The following is a 16,180-nucleotide window of genomic DNA, read 5'->3' as shown; positions in this document are numbered from 1 at the left end:
ATTTACACAATGAGACCTTCTCTCGGAGGTGGGGATGAGTGGGAGGAATCGAATTGGGACTTGACTGCAGGTCTAAGGCCAGGATTTTTCCCAATGCATCACTACCAAGGCCCTCCGACCCTCACAGGAGAAGTGGGTCCGGCGTCCGTAGCCATACACCCGGAGTGAACTCCAGCAGGGCTGGAAGTGGGAGAAAACAGGGCCTCTTTGGTGCCAGAGGAGGCAGAATTCCTGAATCTCACACTTCTCCGGTACCTTGGGGTACAGCGCAGGTCCGGGCCGAGGATCAGAGGCCTCTCCGGAAGGACTAGCTCAGCGAGGCCCCTCCCCACTCTCTCTGGCAGCCCCACCCCCAGCCTCAGCCTCTGGGAACATTTATCTGAACAGTGGTGGACACACTGACCTGCTGCTCCAAGTCACCATGGACCCTGAAGGTGACATAAGTCTTGCTTTCTCTCCCTGTCTCCCGTATCCCCTACTGTCTGTCCCTCTCCCGAGTCCAGTCATCTCCACCCCTCCCTCTTCTCTAAAGATCCCCTTCCCCCTCTGGTCTCTCCTGGACCTTCTTCCCAACCTCACTTCTCTCGAACTTGGTTGAACCCCCAAAGTTCTCCGCTTGCTTCATTGTTCCTTCTGTGTTGAACCCTAAGAGCAGAAGTTGGGGGATGGAACGGAGGAGTTCGAGGTGCTGGGGGCAAATGGGCTGGTAGTGGGAACCTGCAAAGAGGAGCAGTCTCGGACTCTGCCCCTTGTTAGCGGCCAAGAGAAGCAGAGGCAAAGTCCTGTCTCATCCCCGCAGAGTGGGGGAGGGGATGAAGTCCGAGCCTGTGGTCCGGCCATAGGAGTCAGGCTTGGGAGTCACAGCACCTGTTGAGTCCAGAGTGCAACAAGGACAGTCTGCGGGACAATGGGCAGACCTCACATCCTTTCGGCCTCTTTTTCTTGCTTCTGTAAAAATGACAATAGCATTGGGGCAGGGATGCGGCTCAGTGGTCCAGCTCTTGCGCCTTATGCTCAAGCCCTGTGTCCCATCCTGGCATTTATGTGGCTCATATGTGGACCCTTTGTGTTTCCTCTCCCTCCCTGGGGTCTCCTTCCCCATCCTCTGCCCTTCATCCTGGTTTGTACTCTTCTGCCTTGACCATGGAGCCTGCTCTGGATGTAGCTCCAGCTAGCATTCCTGAAGCACCTTGTGTAGATCAGGCTGGCCTTAAACTCACGGAAGTTTGTCTGGCTCTGTCTCTCACGTACTGGGATCAACACCATGCCCAGTCGGCCTTTCCCTTCTAAAGCAACACTGACCTGGTTTTGAGGGGTTTTCGCAGTTGTGGAAACTCCGGGAAGTTATTTACCCCGTCAGATCCTGGGTTTCTGCACCCGGAAGATGTTGCAGGGATGCAGGAAAACTCAACCAGCTTTGCAGACCTCTCACTAGCCTGTTTTTGGGTACCCGGCTCTTTATGATAGTCTTGAATCAACAGTCCTTTGAGAACTACTTTTAACTTACCAACAAGGAAACTGACCACAGTGAGATTAAGTATCTAGTCTAGGTGACACAGTGGTCAGGTGGTAGGGATGGGACTTTATGTAGGTCACTCTGAGGTCACCTCTATGCTTTGTTCTAGGGAGGCCATGGTGATGTCCATGAGCATCTGTGTGTGTGTGTGTAGATCAGAGGTGATAAACTAGTATACTTCTCTCTCTCTCTCTCTCTCTCTCTCTCTCTCTCTCTCTCTCTCTCTCTCTTCCTGAGACAGGGTCTTACTATGTAGCTCTGGCTGTCTTGGAACTCACTATGGAGACCAAGGTAGCCTCAAACTTACAGAGATCTGCCTGCCTCTGTCTCCTAAATGCTGGGATTAAAGTCATGGGCCATTGATGTAGACACCCTTCTGTATGCTGTGGATGTTTTATTACCATTGGTTAATAAAGAAGCTGATTTGGCCAATAGGCAGGCAGAATAGAGCCAAGTAGGAAATCCAAGGAAAGATAAAGAGAAAAAGGGTGGAGTCAGGGAGATGCCAACAGCTGCTGGAAAAGCAAGCTTGAGGTAACAAGCCACAAGCCTCTCGGCAAAATATAGGCTATTAGAAATGGGTTAACCTAGTTGTAAGAGATAGATTAATATAAATAAATTAAATAATAAAATAAATTAATGATAAGCCTGAGCTAATAGGCCAAACAGTTTGTAATTAATATTAAGCCGGAGAGTGGTTATTTGGGAACCGGCAGGCAGGATAGAAACCTCCAGGTACAGGCCCCTATGCCCGGCTAGTGACCAAATGACTAGTACATTTCCCTGTCATTCTCCACCTTCTCTTCTTTTTAAAATAGGTCTCTCACTGAATGAACCTGGAACTCACAAGCTGGCAGGCCACTGAGGTAAAGGATCTGCCCCCTAATACACATGCACACACACACACACTCAGTTTGTGAGGATTGCAAACCACTTTTGTGTGGCTCCTGGGGAGTCTGATCAGGTCTTTGTTCTGGTGAGTCAGGAAGTTTGCCCACTGAGCCATCTCTCTAGACCCCAACCTTGAATTTTTGAGGTTTTAAATTATTCTGCTTAAGACTTTGGGTCTGGGGCCTGGTGTGGTGCACACACCCGTGATGCCAGCACTCTTTGTTGTTTGAGACAGGATGTCTCTGTGTAGCCCTGTCTGTCCAGGAACTCACTCTATAGACCAGGGTGGCCTCGAACTCACGATCCATCTGCCTCCTGAGAGAACGCCAGACTCTCCATCTCCATGTTTGGTGTTTTCTCTTGAGCAGCTACTCTGATGCTTCTTCTCTTCCTCCTTCGTCATCATCTTGAACAAAGATGGGGGATACCCACCCACTCACTTTGTTGCCCTCTCGTATCCAGTGGTTACATCCCCTGGAGTTACTTCCGCAGCATCCCTGGTCGTTTCTTCTAGTTCGCCTCTTCCGAGCATCCTATCCCCAAGGTTCTGATACATTGCTGCTCACACATGTGACTGTGGGCTCAGCCAGAAGGCTGGTAAGGGCTAGTGACCTGTGTGAAATAAGCGAGGAGAGGATAGACGAGGTCCAGGCTGGGGAGCCAGCGAAACAAAGGGACCAGTCCAGAGCGTGGCGGAAGCAGGTGGGAGTCGGGGTTGTACTGCCCCAAGCGGAGAGTCCCGCTGAGCCCATGCGAGCATCCTAGTGGCCAAGCACTGTCCCTATGACCTTGAGAAGCAGGCCCTGCTGTCACAGTTCATTCTGGTTCACTGCCTCTTGCCAACGCCCTTTCCATAGCTTCTTCACCAAGAACCCTCGACACAGTTTAAATGTATGTCTGTGTCCGGGCAAGCATGTACATGGAGTGGAAGCCAGAGGACACCTTTCAGGAATCAGTTTTCTCCTTCTGTCGTGTGGGTTCTGGGATTAAAGTCATCACACTTGAAGGCAAGTGCCTTTGCACACTGACCCATCTCACTGGTCCCTAAATATTGAAACGTCAATCTTCATTGTATTTTCCAGTGACTTCCTGTTGCTCAGTGAGCAGAACCCGGTTCTGAACTCTCCTCCAAGCCTGGCTCTGCCTGGCTCTGCCTGGCTCATTCCTTTTTTCTCGTTCCTTTCCAAGTACCGGAATTGCATCTATTAGTATCTACCATCTCTCCCGGGTACCTGTGGCCTTTCTCTGCCAATCGAGCACTCCCTGGTCAAAGTTAACCTAGTCTCAGAGCCAGCCCCTTGCGGCCTCACCTCTGTCCTCATGGTTCATTAGCAAATCTTCCTTCGCCCTCAAAGTATTTGTACCATCTCAGCATTTGTGATGGGGGCTTTACTGGGCCCTATTGGGAAGTCATTTCTGTTCCCTAACAAGTGAGGGAGCATTGGAAAGAACTTGGTCAGGAAGCTGCAGTGTGGACCAGACTCTGTCTCCACCTGGTGTTCGCTGAATGAATCTACAGAAGCAGAAGGAAGAACAAAGCTGGAGTCTGTGGCTGGTGGCCAGGCCTTGTCTCAGACACAGATGGGAATTGTCCCCCTTCCCTGACAACTGTCCCCTGGTGACACTCACTTTCAGAGAGCCCAAGGGAACATGGGGTGGAGTCAGGATTGCAATCCAGATGTTTCCGGCTCATACTTCAGGCCAGGAACAAAACCCTGGAATCTTGGGTGTCCTTTGAAGAACTCTGTATTGATGTGTCGTGTGGTCTGGTCCACTGTTTTCTCTTTTCTGACCGGGAAGAAGTGCTTGCTGGAGCAGTCTGGTTCCCTAAGAGGACTGCTCCACTTCTGGGGCAGCCAGTGGCCCCCTGGGAGGGCGGTCACCCTGGAGGATCCATTGCTCCAGGCAGCTTGGGTCCTTTGTCCACTGATTCCTATCTTCAGCCCTGTCTTTTCTGGGCTCCTAGGTGACTACAGGTACAACTCAGAGGAAAAGGAGGAACAAAGTTGAGCTAGATCTGTGACCATCTCTTCTTCGTGGTGGTGGAGTGTGTGAGTGAGTCCCTGATATGGCCAGTCAGCTTATACCCACAGCCCACACTTCCCAGTTGTATGGACTACACTGTTTTGTACCTCCATTTCCTTGCCTATAAAATGGGGATAGTTGTGGTTGTGAAGATTAAATTGCAACCATTCTAGTGAGAATCTTTTTGCATCTGTTTCCTTGAGTGTAAATGTGCATGTGTGCATATGTGTGTGGGGTGTATGTGTGTGCATGTGAAGGTCAGAGGTTAATCGCAGGTGTCTCTGCAGGAGCCATTCACCTTAGTTTGGGTTTCCATGCTTGTTCTGTGCGTTCTGGGACTCTTCACGCTTTTACAGCAAGTGCTTTTGTAACTGGAGCTTTCTCTACCACCTACCGGTTCCCAAATAATTACTCTGAGGTTCAATATTAATTATAAACTGTTTGACCTGTTAGCTCAGAAATATTATTAACTAGCTCTTACAACTTAAATTAACCCATTTCTATTCGTTTATATTCTACCACAAAGCTCATGGCTTGTTACCTCACATCTTGCTTCTCCAGGAGCTGCTGGCGTCTCCCTCGACTGCACCTCCTTTCTCCCTGTATTCAGTTTGGCTTTTCCACCTGGCTATATTCTGCCCTGCCATAGGCCAAAGCAGCTTTATTTATCAACCAATAAAAGCAACACATATTCACAGTGTACAGAAGGACACCCCACGTCACACTTTACCCCTGGGCCATCTCCCAACGCCAGAATGAAGACACCAGAAGGAGACACTGTGCCTTCTTTTTGGCTCTGACATTAGTGAAATAATCATCTCCAAAAATTAGAATTTCCTGGAAAGCTTATGACAAAACTCCAGGACCTAGTGTGTCTCCAGGAAGAGGCTGCCCTAAACTACTGGTCAGGGCACCTTGCAGGAGGAACAGCGATAATGGGCAGGGCCACCCCTGACCAGGACTGCTTAGTTTACACGCGCCTCTTGCCCTGTGTTTAAATCTAAACCTCACATGAAGATCACCAAGATGGCCCAGGCTGGCCTTGAACATGAAGTTCTCCTGTCTCATTGTCTATAGTAGTTAGAGTTAGAGGCTCACACCACCACACCCGAAACACCTTTTTATTTTATTTGTTAATTTCTTTTTAAAGAAAAGGCTTCATATAACCAAGCTGACTTCAGCTCTCTACACTGTGGAGGGTGACCTTGAACTTCTGATCCTCCTGCCTCTGTCTCCAATGCTGGAGTTACAGGTGCGCTAGTGACAGGACCCAGGACTTGCTGCATGTCAGGGAAGCGCTCCACCAACAAATTAGCTGTACCCCACCCATGCCGTGTCAATTTCATCAGAGTCATATTCATTCCAGACAATCAATTAAAAAGGTAGCCCTTGAGAGGTCAGGTACGGCTGAGTGAAATTATTGTTGGCAGTGTAGGTGCGGAGGAGGAACGTCCCCCCCGTGGATAACACGGCAAGGACTGTAATCTGTCCCTGGCTGACAGCTGTCCCCACCAGGCAGCTCCCTGCACCAGCCTGGCTCCCCTGGAAGCTCAGCCTCTCTCTGAATTAGTGCCTTTTCCGCAGCTGCCAATTAGGAGAGCCTGGCTATTCAGACCCACTCTGGAGATGCCTTTTGTTGGGAGTGTTAGCCAGTGGGGCTTAAAGAACAGCAGATGTGTTTGTTTATCCCCCAAGTGGAAACTCTGTGAACAGTGTGCCCTACACCAGGCAGCCAGGTCCGCTCATCTCCGAGCCATCTGTGTGGGCGAAGTCTGGGGGCTGAAGCAGCTGGGTTCTCCTGAAAGCACTCACTGTGGAGAGAGAGGAGCGATCGCTGCCTCCTCCCACCTCCTCCCTCTCCTAGCGCTCTGCTCTTTAGGAAGTTTCTCTTTCCCAGCCTCAATTTTCCAACTATAAACACGAAAGCCGCGCAGTGTGGAGGACTGTGGGCAGGACCTAAGACAGCGCACAGCCAGTGAGTGCCCTGGGATGGCGGGCACCCGCGCGTGGCGGCCGCTGACCTTTCCAGACTCAGAAGCTCTGCTAGCGATTAGATTCCTGCTGTGCCTTCTACAGGGCACCCTAATTCCCTCCCAACCCCAGCGGGGGCCCAGAGATCAACATTTCTGCACGGCTCTGCACTAATTCTGTTGTGCAAGAGACACAGAGAGTGGAGCCGCAGCTCGGCAGTTAGAGCGCTTGCCGCTCCTGCAGGGGGCTGGGGGTCGCTTCCTAGCACTCACACAGGGGCTCACGGGCAGCTGTGACTCCAGTTCCAGGGGCGCCAGTAACTTATGGCCTCCGAGGGTACATGTGTAGTGAACACACGCACATGGAGGCAAAACACGCATACACGTAAAGCAAATCTTTAAAAGTTAGAATGGGAAATGCGCTTTGGTCCCTGGGCATCGTATTCTTGCGAGCCTAAGGCAAGGGAGGACCAGAAGGATCTTTTGTTCTCATACTCAGTCTCCCGGTGCAGCCCCTTATTCGTCTGAATTTCCTGACCTTTTGGGAGGGGTCGGAAGAAAGAAGCTGAGACCTTCACTGTTCTCAGCTGTGCTTGGGAAAGGGCCGCGCCTGAAGAATGAGGTCATGAATAACCCGTCAGACCTGTGCGATGAAGCCACTGAAAAAAATCTCTGAAATAAGGGCCAGGGTGCAGCTTAGTGCTGGGTGCTTCCCTGGCAAGCGAGAGGCCTTGGCTCCAGCCCTAGTGGTAAGGAGGTGGCTTCATCTAGACTCCTCGGCTCAGCTCCTTCTGGTCTTCCTCCTCTTTCTCCTCCTTCTCTCTCTTGACAGGGTCTCCCCCAGCAGCCCAGGCTGGCCTCAAGCTCTCTTCATAGGTCAGCCATGGGGCGCTGGAGTTGGTGATGACGCCACCTCTCCTGGGGTTTCTTGTTTCCTGCTGCTGTTTGGAGCCACTGTTTCGTGTGGTGGGAGAACGGCTTGTGAAATTGGTCACAGCACTGGTTCTCGTTATATAAGTCATGAGTCTCAGCAACTTCACTGAGCTGAACACCTTCATCACCCTAAACGACCCCAGCCATGTGGGTTCAGGCTCTGCTCCCAGCGTGCACTGCTCTGACTTTATCAGTTTGTCTTTCCTGGCATTTCATATCGGTGGAGTCAGATGGTATCATATTACACAGCCACCAGGCTTTTAATTTTTTTATATTTTTTAATTGTAATTTTATTTTTATTTTTTGGGACATTGTCTCCCTACATAGTCCTGGCTATTCTGGAACTTGCTATGTAGACCAGGTTGGCTTCCAAGTCATAGAAATTTACCTGCTTCTGTCTCCAGAGGACTGGGATTAAAGGCGTGCACCACCATGCCTGGCTAATATTTTTTAATTTTCAAAGTTACATTTATATATATATATATTTATTTGGGTGTGTAGAGTAGGGGTGGGCTTCTCCTTTTATTGTGTAGGGTCCTGAGATGGAACGCAGTTGGTTAAATTAGGTGGCTGGCATCTCTCCTGAATGAGCTATTTCGCTGACCCTGACCTCAAACTTTTTGCTTGTTTGTTGTTGTTTTGTTTTGTTGAGTCAAGGACTTGTTATGTAGCCCCCATTGGACTGGAACTCACAGAGATCCGCCTGCCTCTGCCTCCCGAGTGCTGGAATTAAAGGCGTGTGCCACCACCTTTGCAGAGTTTCTCTCCCTTTTCATTCATGTTTATTAGCATATGTTATCTGTAGAAAATAAAGAGTTTCAGCCGTGACTACGGTGCCCTTTGATCTTCTTCGCCCATCACCTTGGCCTCCTCAAGCCTCCAGCTAGTCCGCATCTTCCCCCAGACAGCTTCCCTCTACTTCTGTGGTTTTATTTTTCAATCTAGACTCTGTATCTGGGAGAAAACATGCAGTGTTTGTCTTAACATGATTTCCAGTTCTAACCGTGCTCTGCAGATGGTATAATTTTGTTTTCCTTTGAGGCTAAAGCTTCCCTAAGCAGATATACCATGTTTTCTTCATCCATCCTCCTGTTGATAGGCCCTGGGGCTGACTGGATGACTTGGAGGTATTTGAGTAGGTGCTGCGGTGAGCAGAGGTTCGAACCTCACCCCTCTGAGCCTGGGATCTGGGCCCAGCCAGGATCTGCAGCAGCAGTTCCTAATGCTGTATTTTAACATCCATATTCTCTCTCTCTCTCTCTCTCTCTCTCTCTCTCTCTCTCTCTCTCTCTCTCTCCTCTCCTCTCCCTTCCTCCCTCTCCTTCTCCCTCCCTCTCCCTTTGGGAGAGTCAGTTCTTCCTTTTCTCCATGTGGGACGTAGGAATGAGACACAGGGATGAGACTCAGACTAGGTGGTAGGCGCCTTTACCCTCTCAGCCATCTCGTGGGCTCTGCCGCTCACTGCTTTTAACCTTCATATGCTGGGATGTGGGGGGACTCGGAACACCCAGATACCTGGGATCCCCCAGCTCAGAATCAGTAGTTGATCCACGACGAGCCCAGGCAGCGGAGAGTTAAAACAGGCTTTCCAGATGACCCAAGCGAGCCGAGTTGCTCTGGGTGAGGGCCCTTGCTCTGCTCAGCGCCTGAAGCCAGTGGTTCACACACACCGCCTCCACTTCCTCACCTCACTGTGTAATTTTTGACTGTGACCTTGCGGCTGTTTCCATCACACATTACCCAGACTGCTTTAGCCGAGGTCTCTTAGTCACTAAGTTGCGAAGTCCAATGACCCATTTGCAGCTTCCACTTACCCTGCCCAAGCACTATTGGTTGAATCTTCTCCCCACAACCCCCAAACATCCGCTCTTCATTCCTCTCTAGGCGTTGTCAGCCACACCTCTCCCTGCGTCCCCCCTCCCCCATGCTCAGACACCATGCCCACAGTCTGGCTACTCCTCACCCTGGCATCTTCCGGGAACAGACCCATCTACCTACTCTGTCTGGGCACCATCCATGTTTCTTGTGGGTGTCTACGTTAACACCTGCAGAAAACCACCGGTTCCCTCCCCAGCTGTGTGGCAAACAGGGCACCAAGGCACCACCACACCAAGACTCTGAGATTTGGTTTCTATGCTTTTAGAAATAGGAATGACTGCCCAGTGGTGGTGGCTCACATCTTTAATCCCAGCATTCAGGAGGCAGAGGCAGGTGAATGTCTGTGAGTTTGAGGTCAGCCTGGTCTACAAGAGCTAGTTCCAGGACAGGCTCCAAAACTACAGAGAAACTCTGTCCCCCCCCCCAAAGCAAACAAACAAACAAACAAAAAACAAAAAGAAAAAGAAAGAAAGAAAGAAAAAAGAAAAAGAAAAGAAAAAATAGGAATGACCCCCGTGGGGAGGCTAAGATGAGGCAGCACTCTGTGGTACCCACTTGTCCAGGGCTTCCCATGCCCGTCCCACCTTCTCCTGATGTTCCTCTTGCCCAAACTCCTGCTGCGTTTGTGTTCAACCACTTGGAACACAGACCCGAGGCTTCGATACATAACAGCTGCCAGTTTAGCAAATTCCACCTCAGAAATAGCTCTCACACCATCCCTGCTCTCCCTTTCACTGCTGCCCAAGTTCAGGGCTTTACCACTTTCTGTTGGCTGCCTCGGCCTCCTTTGGGTTCCTGGGATCCACCCCAATTCCCAGGCTAAACAGACTTGGCTCGCCTCCCATCTCTCCAGTGTCATTCTCGGCTTTTCAGCATCAAATCCCTTTGACCTCAGCCACCTCTGCCTGGCAGACATGACTCCTTCTTCCCGGGCACACACTGCCACCTCCTCCAGCGCCCGCCACACTTGCAGGATGCTTCCATCATTTCTTCACCCAGCACACCTACTGTATGCCTGATGACGTCCCTCGGAGCTTAGCAACCCAGGGTCTCTGCACCATTATCCCTGTTACAGACAATAAAAGGCTGAGACACTGTTGAGACTCAGGTCCTGCCGCCCCGGAGTCTGAGCTGAGTCACTGAACCAAGTGGCCTCTCTGATGGCATGATTGCCCTGCATGTTTGCTATAGAGCATGAACTTGCCAATATTTGGCCATTTTTACAACTTTCTTTCTATCTCTGTCTTTCAATAGGGTTTCCCTGTATAGTACTGGCTGTCGCTGTCGTGAAACTCACTCTGTAAACCAGGTTGGCCTTGAACTCAAGTCCTTGAACTGCCTCTGCTTCCCAAGAGCTGGCATTAAAGGTGTGCACCACCACTGCCTGGATCATTTTTGCGAATTCATATAGCTCACCCCACTGGGCATTTGGTTGCTTTATTATATATTTACTTATTTATTTTTGAGACAGAATTTTACACAGTAGCCCAGGCTGTTCTGGACCTAACTGTGTATGTAGCTCAGGCTGCTTCAGACTTGTTGAAATCCTCCTACCTCCTACCTTACCCTCCCACATGCTGGGATTACAGGCTTGAGCCCCTAAGTGGCCCAGGCAGCCAGAATACAGCTGAAGACCGGACAGGAGTGTGGTGCAGGTTAGAACCTTTTTACCTCGCAGGGGTCTGTAGAAAGAGAGCAGTCAATGATGGGGCAGGGGAAGGGACGATGCTGAACCAGCTGAAGCTCAGGCCTGAGAGGGGCAGGAAGACCCACCTACCACCATCTCCACGGCAGCTGCTCAGTCAGTCCGGAGGGAAAACAACAAGCGGGAAGTGGGGTAAAGAGAAGAGAGAGTGGAAGGAGCAGTGGTGGGAACTGGAGTTTCCCGGTGGTAGATCTGTCAACGGCAGCAGAAGTGGCGGTGGTGGCACACCCAGGAGGCAGAGGCAGGCGGATCTCTGTGAGTTCAAGGCCAGCCTGGTTTATAGAGAGTTCCAGGACAGCCAGGGCTGTTACACAGAGAAACTCTGTCTCGAAAAAACAAAAAGAGAGAGCAGGGGGCAAGTGATTAGAACAGAACCATCCAGAAATCTCCCTCTAAGACAGGACTCTGAAGACAGTGTGGGCAAGTGGGAATTCACAGCCTAGGAGCTCAGCAGGGGCCGATGGTGCAGAATCACTAACAGGAAGTCCTAGGGGTAAGGAGGCATTCTGGCCGCACCAAACTGAACAGAATTCTCAGCAAAACTGCGTTTCAGACAGCAACAAGGGAGTCCAAAACTATTTGGGGAACTGGATGTAGGTGGCTCGCACCTGTAATCCCAGCCCGTGGCTGCCTGGAGTTCAAAGCCAGTTTGGGTTCCAAAGTGAATTCCGGGATAGCAGGGGTGAAGATGAAGGGGGTTCGGTGGGGGCGGGAGTCGAGGGAAGCCAATTGCATGAGGGTTGCAGCTCTTTGACCAACCGCCAGGTGGCAGTGTTGCATCATGTCTGGGTCTCTGCAGTGGCCAGATTCTGAGACTCTAAAGGCTGCAAGGTCCTTTAGTTGGTGCCTTTGGAAGTGAAAGACCTTAGAGATACCATGCCTCTACCCCTTATCCCAACCACACATAGCCGACCTAGTTTGCAGCCGAGCTCAGACGTCTAGTTCTGAACCTGCAGCCGCCTTGCTGCCGTGTGCCCTCAGCATATCTGCCTTTCCTACGTGGTCCTTTGCTGTAAATACCCGAACTTCCAACTTTATAATACCTGGTGTTTGTCTGTGAGTGAGGTTTGGTGGTAGGAACACTTTTTAGAAGCTCAAGGCTCTGGTTTAGATCCCCACCATAAATAAAATACTTGGTGTTCCAGAGAAAGCTAGGAGGAAAGAGATTCGAGCTTGTGGCCTGCTGGAGGGTTGCAGGGCATGAACAGCTAATCCTTCTGGGCAGCACAGATGAATGAGATGGAGGCAGGCAACCTTCGGTGTGCAGAAATCGGTTGACCTTGCTGTTAAATACAGAGAGCCTTGGTGGTGCATGCCACTAAGGAGGTGGGATGACCGGGAGTCCAGGCCGGCTATCCTGGGCTACCTAAGCAGAGCGTGTCTCCAGAGAACAACAGGATATTAAATATCTTATCTGTAAATAAAGAGCTTCGGACCCAACAGCAGGTTTAGTACAGAAAATATGAGACACCCAGTTACATTTGAGTTTCAAATAACAGGTCACGATTACTTACAAGTTGTTAAATGTGGAAGATGATCCGAGCGCCTACGTACTTGGGTGTCATAACAAAGCAGAAGGGCAGCTGGCGGGAACAGGAAGAGGAGGAAGCTGCTGTTAAGGGTCCAGAGCTTTAATTCTGAAGAGGGGAGGTTATATGAGGTTAGTAAGACCACTGGGCTTAGACCACATAGGAGGTTCGTCCCATGTTGTTTCTTTAACTATGAGTCAGTTAAAGTTAAAAACAGGATGCATGGCGGGAGATGACTTAGTGGCTGAGAGGGCCTGCTGCCATGCTCGGCAAACAGATTTAGAGTCTAGGACCTACATGCTTTTTTTTATAAAAGCATAGGCTGGAGAGATGGCTCAGCCATTAAGAGCACTGCCTGTTCTTCCAAAGGTCTTGGTTTAATTCCCAGCAACCACATGGTGGCTCACAGCCATCTGTAATGAGATCTGGTGCCCTCTTGAGGACTCAGGTGTCCTCATCAACTTAGACCATGAAACCCAATATGGACAAGTTCAACAAGAACCGCCATGTACGGGCTGCCCATGCGTGCTTCAGCTTTGCCAGGGCGTAAGTTTAATTTTCACCTACATGCTTTTGAAAATAGACTTTTGCAAGGTATCCTTTGACCTCCACTCAAGAGCAATGACACCTGCATGCATGTACACATGAGCGCATGTGTTCAAGTACGCATGTGTGCCCACACACACACACTAAATGCAGAAAAGATTTACCAACAAAGGCATGGTTTGATAGGAAGGAGCAAATGCCCTGCTTCTTGCTTTTACATTTTATCATCATCATCATTATTTATGTGTTTATTTATTTTTCAAGATAGGTTTCTCTGTAGTTATGGAGCCTGTCCAAGCCTATCTTGGAACTAGCTCTTGTGGACCAGGCTGGCCTCGAACTCACAGAGATCCTCCTGCCTCTGCCTCCTGAGTGCTGGGATTAAAGGTGTGCGCCACCACTGCCCAGCTTTCTTATAAAGTTCCTTGATGCTTGCTGAAAGTTTAACTTTAGCTAGGTGCGGGCTATTTTTATTTACTCTGACAACCTGATCGGCTCCAGACCTAACCCTCTGCCCCAGCTCAATCTCCACTCTGATTGGCTAGTGCCCCGTTGACCATACTTTTGGATATTTTGGTGTCACCTCTGGCTACAAGGGAGGAAATACAAGCCTAGCAGCCGTCTCTCTGGTTCCCCCGCAGGCCTGCAGCTCCTGCTGCCCTCTACAACCCTAGCAGCCCTGGCGAACAGCTGGCTGCAAGAAGACTGCCCGAGCCTCAATTTTGCAGCCTTGGTCACTGGATCAGGTCCCGCACAGGCAGCGCTGTGGGCCAAATCTCCAGGGGTTCTGGCCGGGCGACCTTTCTTTGATGCCATCTTTACCCAGCTCAACTGCCAAGTGTCCTGGTTCCTCCCAGAGGGATCGAAGCTGGTACCTGTGGTCAAGGTGGCCGAAGTCCGGGGACCTGCCCACCACCTGCTGCTGGGGGAACGGGTGGCCCTGAACACCCTGGCCCGCTGCAGTGGGATTGCCAGCGTGGCGGCGACAGCTGTGGAGGTGGCCAGGGGCACCGGCTGGAATGGGCATGTGGCGGGCACGAGGAAGACCACTCCGGGGTTCCGACTGGTGGAGAAGTATGGGCTCCTAATCGGCGGGGCTGCAAGCCACCGCTACGACCTGGGAGGGCTGATAATGGTGAAAGACAACCACGTGATGGCAGCCGGCGGCGTGGCTAAGGCGAGTGCCTGGTTGAGCCGCTGTTCTCACTAGGGTCCGCTTCCGACCCTCATTCCAGTCCCTCCACAAGAGTCCCAGGGTTAGGGACGCCATCTGTAAATGGGGGAGGCCGACTTCCGTTTTGCGCTCCAGGGTCCTGTGCCAGGCGAGCCAACCTCACCTTTTCTCTGTCGGCCTCGCAGGCCGTGCAGAGGGCCCGGCAGGCAGCCGACTTCGCCCTGAAGGTAGAGGTGGAATGCAGCAGCCTGAAGGAGGCCTTGCAGGCAGCAGAGGCTGGGGCTGACCTGGTCCTGCTGGACAACTTCAAGCCTGAGGTGAGATGGATCCTACTCCTGGGCAGGGTCTGTGCAAGGGAAGGGGTGGGAAGCTCTCACCTCATCTCCTCTTTTATCTTACAGGAGCTGCACCCCACAGCGGCTGCCCTGAAAGCCAAGTTCCCCAGCGTGGCTGTGGAAGCCAGTGGGGGCGTCACACTGGGCAACCTCCCCCAGTTCTGTGGGACCCACATTGACGTCATCTCTCTGGGGATGCTGACGCAGGCTGCTCCAGCCCTGGATTTCTCCCTCAAGCTGATTGCTGAAGGTGCTACTCCAGTGCCTCATGCCCGTAGGACCTAAAGCCGGAAAAGACGCCACCAGCAGGCGACACTCTGGCTTGTTGGCCCTCTCAGGTCACACCTCTTTAGGGTTCAGAGGTGACAGGACTCACCTGACACCTGAGCTTCCCACTAGCTCCGCCAGCCCCGGCTTGTGTGACCTGCCGGGGCTGACTTTGATTTTGCTTGCCTCTGTTTTCTCATCTGTAAGATAGGTCTAATAAATGTTCGACCTTACTGAGCTGTGGATGACAGCTACCGCACACCGAGCGGCCAGTAAACACTAGAAAGCAGTACCGCTCCCCTACTCTAAGACATAAACTTGTTTTCAAACACCACCTTCTATAATAAACCCTTAATAAACGGTGTTTCATAGCAAGACTCTGGCACCCAGCACATGGCCTGTGTGGGCAGCTGGGGACATTTGACAGGAAAAAAGCCACAAGCACAGCCCAAACTCTTTCTCTGTCGGCAGGGTTGAGGATCAGGCACGCTCTAACCTCAGCCCTCTTCTTCCCTCCCTCCTTTCTTCTTTCCTGCTCCCCCCTCTCCCTCCATGTAGCCGAGGCTGGCCTTGTACCTTAACTGTGTTCTCACGGCTCAGACCATGGCACCACACCTAGCTTAAACTCTTCCTGCATGTGTAGACTAGAAGCCGTGAGCAGCAAGAGGACACTGGGGAGAAATGCATGGAGGTTCTCTTTTTTATTCTGGGATCAATATCTTATATTTGAAGGTGGATGGTGTCAGGTTTGCCCCCTAGCTGTGACGCTCCCCTTGGCTAAGGCCTGAGGTGCTACCGTGACCTCACCTAAGCCTAGAATTTCTAAGGCGGTTCTAGGAGGAACATGGCCGTGAGAGGTCCCGGTTGCTGGTGGTCTGTGAGGTGACATTTCTCAGGGGCTCCTCTGGGGCTTCCTCTGCCTCTCAGAGCCCACATATCTCACCCTTTGTCACAGGAGAGGAAAACTCAGTTCTTTCCCACAAAGGCCTGAGGTTGACTGAGAAATATTTCCTGCCTGGTGTCCCTGGGGGTGTGGAAGGGCAAACACTCAGCTCACTTCAGTCTGAAGCCCGACAGATGGAGGCCCGCATCATCCATACCCCTGCCTTCGCCAGGCTGTGGGTCAGGAGGCCCAGTTTCCTGGCAGAGATACTGGGCAGAGCTGGCTGCTGTTCTGAGCTGAGGGGCCGTTCTCATGGGCACGGCCTGTTCTCATGGGCACGGCCTGGAGTGCCGCATAGCACTGCGCCCATTCTCTCTGACCCCCTCCTGGGTTCTGCCCTTCCTCTGGGAGCAGCACGGCCACACTCTTAGCAAGGTGGCCCAACCCCAGACACCTTAAGTCTTTGAGAGCCCTAACTCCCGCTTCACTTCTGAAGAGGGAGAACGGAGTCCCCTCAGAACGGGGCAC

The 16,180-nt window shown here is 51.4% G+C and overlaps 1 protein-coding gene across 1 annotated transcript; it reads left to right on the top strand.

The window, feature by feature from the left end:
• Positions 1–358: 358 nt before the first annotated feature.
• Qprt (quinolinate phosphoribosyltransferase) lies at positions 359–15,002 on the top strand. Its single transcript, XM_075974854.1, has 4 exons — positions 359–434; positions 13,635–14,170; positions 14,353–14,484; positions 14,569–15,002. The coding sequence occupies exons 1-4, from the start codon at positions 422–424 to the stop codon at positions 14,785–14,787; spliced, it is 900 nt and encodes a 299-aa protein (XP_075830969.1). The 5' UTR covers positions 359–421; the 3' UTR covers positions 14,788–15,002.
• The last annotated feature ends 1,178 nt before the right edge of the window (positions 15,003–16,180 follow it).

Source organism: Microtus pennsylvanicus, chromosome 5 (genome assembly GCF_037038515.1).
Source record: "Microtus pennsylvanicus isolate mMicPen1 chromosome 5, mMicPen1.hap1, whole genome shotgun sequence".
Classification (NCBI taxonomy): Eukaryota; Metazoa; Chordata; class Mammalia; order Rodentia; family Cricetidae; genus Microtus; species Microtus pennsylvanicus.
The sequence above is the reverse complement of the archived record's forward strand: the minus strand, read 5'-3'. Positions and strand labels throughout refer to the sequence as shown.